Source organism: Ornithodoros turicata, chromosome 4 (genome assembly GCF_037126465.1).
Source record: "Ornithodoros turicata isolate Travis chromosome 4, ASM3712646v1, whole genome shotgun sequence".
NCBI lineage: Eukaryota > Metazoa > Arthropoda > Arachnida > Ixodida > Argasidae > Ornithodoros > Ornithodoros turicata.
The window spans coordinates 77,673,413-77,675,919 of record NC_088204.1 but is presented as its reverse complement, the minus strand read 5'-3'; the positions used below and the strand labels follow the sequence as shown (position 1 = coordinate 77,675,919).

Sequence of the window (2,507 nt, the reverse complement as noted above, 5' to 3'; positions counted from 1 at the left end):
TATTTGCAACAAGCACTTTTCTGGCATTACATTGAGGCCGACGTCCATCAACCTCTTCGACTACTCAAGAAGCCGCATCGCTATAGTCGGTTGCTTCCCAGCGTCAGTAACCCACAAGAACCGCACAGTGTGTGTGATCTTCTACGTCGTTTCGAGCGATACAACTCTACTGGGCCTTGACGCGCTCACCGCACTGGAACTTAGGATAGACGGGCTCCAGCTTACGTGCTCAAACACGGTATCTACTCCATTACCGTCAGTACTCGCTTCAGATTTCGCCCACCTGTTTGATGGTACGCTAAGAATTGCAAATAACTACGTGCACAAGGTGAAAGTGCGGTCGGAAGTCAAGCCCGTTACTGGTAAATTGCGACGGCTACCGCTCACAGTTTGCGGACAAGTTTCAGATGAACTGCGACGACTAGAAGAGCAAGATATAATGGGAGAAGATTACTGCGTCGGAATGGGTATTAGCAATCGTGGTGGTGAAAAAGAAAGATGGCTCCATCCGCCTTTGCGTGGACATCCGGGAGCCAAACAAAGCAGTCATACCAGAGTGTTTCCCCTTGCCCCATACAGATGAACTGTTAAATGCCCTGTCTGGAGCTACGCGTTTCTCCAAGCTCGATTTAGCTTCAGCATATCATCAGGTTCCTTTACATCCAGACAGCAGGGGTCTAACAGCATTTATAACCCACGATGGCCTCTACCGTTTCAAACGTGTATGCTTTGGATCCGCTCCGTCAGCGTTCCAACTTATGATGCCACTCCTACTGCAAGGCTGTCAAGAATTCTATATTGACGACATCATCGTGTACGGGCGAACTGAGCAGGAGCATATGGACAACCTTCGAGCAGTTCTACAACGACTTTCGCAAGAAGGCTTGCGGCTCAACCACAAGTGCATTTTTGACGTCCCCGAACTGACTTTCTTAGGACATACTGTGAGTGCTCGAGGGCTCTCACCTTTGCCATCGGCTACGGAAGACATCGAGAAAGCCCCTCCGCCAACCGACATAAAATCTCTTCGGTCATTTCTTGGCCTTGTCGGTTATTACGGCAAATTTATTCCGCATTATGCGCAGGTCCTGGAGCCACTGAGGAAGCTCTTGAGAAGTGGAGAATCATTTTCCTGGACACAAGAAGCAGAACAGTCTTTCATTCGTGTCAAGTCGCTGCTAGCTTCATGTCCCGTTCTCCATATATGTTCGACCCCCGTCTTCCAGTCATAGTGACCACCGGTGCTTCTTCTTGTGGTTTGGGTGCCGTTTTACAGCAGCTGCAGGATAACCACCTGTTGCTTTTGCATCCCGAACACGCTGACTGCCCAAGAAAGGACGTATTCTGTAGGCGAACGGGGAAGCATTGACGTGCTTGTGGGCATGCGAACACTGGCACGTATACCTTTGGGGACGACCGTTTACACTACGCACCGACCCACAAGGCTTTGGTCACACTCCTGGGTTCACAAGGAAGTGGACACCGGCCCCTTCGCATCTCACGGTGGACCGCCTGGCTCTTCTACTACAATTTCACCATCAAATACAAGAAAGGCGACCAAAATTGCGTCGCGAACGCACTATCCAGGCTTACCGTTGCCTGCTCAAGATAGCTTCGATGAGGAAGTTGTCTGAGTAGTTTCGTCTGTAGTCTCAAAAAACGAAATGCAGGAAGCTTCACGCGTCGATCCTTCGATTACTGCTGTTGGCAAATTCATCGAAGACAACTCGCGGCCTTGCGCCAATTTACCGGCATCACTGCTTCCGTTTTACCGCTGTCGAGATGAGCTTTCCTCCGTGGACGGACTACTACTACGAGGAGATCGCATTGTCGTTCCTCAGGCTGTGACTGACCGGCTCTTGGCATCTGCTCATGACACCCATTGTGGTATTGTCCGCACGAAGCAGAGGTTGCGAGAATACTGCTGGTGGCCAGGCATGGATTCTCAGGTGGAAAAGATGGTACGATCATGCTCTGTCTGCCAGGCTTGCGATAAGTCCGCGAAGACAGCCCAACAAACTCTTCATCCAGTACCATTCCATGAAGCACCGTGGTCGAAGCTGGGATTAGACATCGTTGGACCGTTTGAGCAGAACCCACAGCCGTATCGCTGTGCACTTACTCTGGTGGATTATCACAGCAAATGGCCTGAAGTGTCTTTCTCATCCACCGTTACAGCGAGGACAGTAACTACGTTCTTGCAACATCTCTTTAGCCGTGAAGGATATCCGTACGAAGTTGTCACAGACAACAGGCCACAATTCATCGCAGTCGCATTTGAAGACTTTCTTCGCAGTTGTGGAATACGTCATACTCTGGTATCGATCTACTACCCACAAGCCAACGGCCAAGTTGAGCGTTTTAACCGCGCCCTCAAGGACATCGTGCAAATCGCCGCTAATGAAAACAAGCCGCTTGGGACCACCGGGCCGGAGTATCTGACATGTCGACACCCCATGCAACTACTGGAGTTTCACCGTCGGTGCTTCTACACGGCCGCAACCTAA

The 2,507-nt window shown here is 50.6% G+C and overlaps 1 protein-coding gene across 1 annotated transcript; it reads left to right on the top strand.

The window, feature by feature from the left end:
- The first annotated feature begins 1,664 nt into the window (after positions 1 to 1,664).
- LOC135392576 (uncharacterized protein K02A2.6-like) lies at positions 1,665 to 2,507 on the top strand. Its single transcript, XM_064623281.1, has one exon. The coding sequence runs from the start codon at positions 1,665 to 1,667 to the stop codon at positions 2,505 to 2,507; it is 843 nt and encodes a 280-aa protein (XP_064479351.1).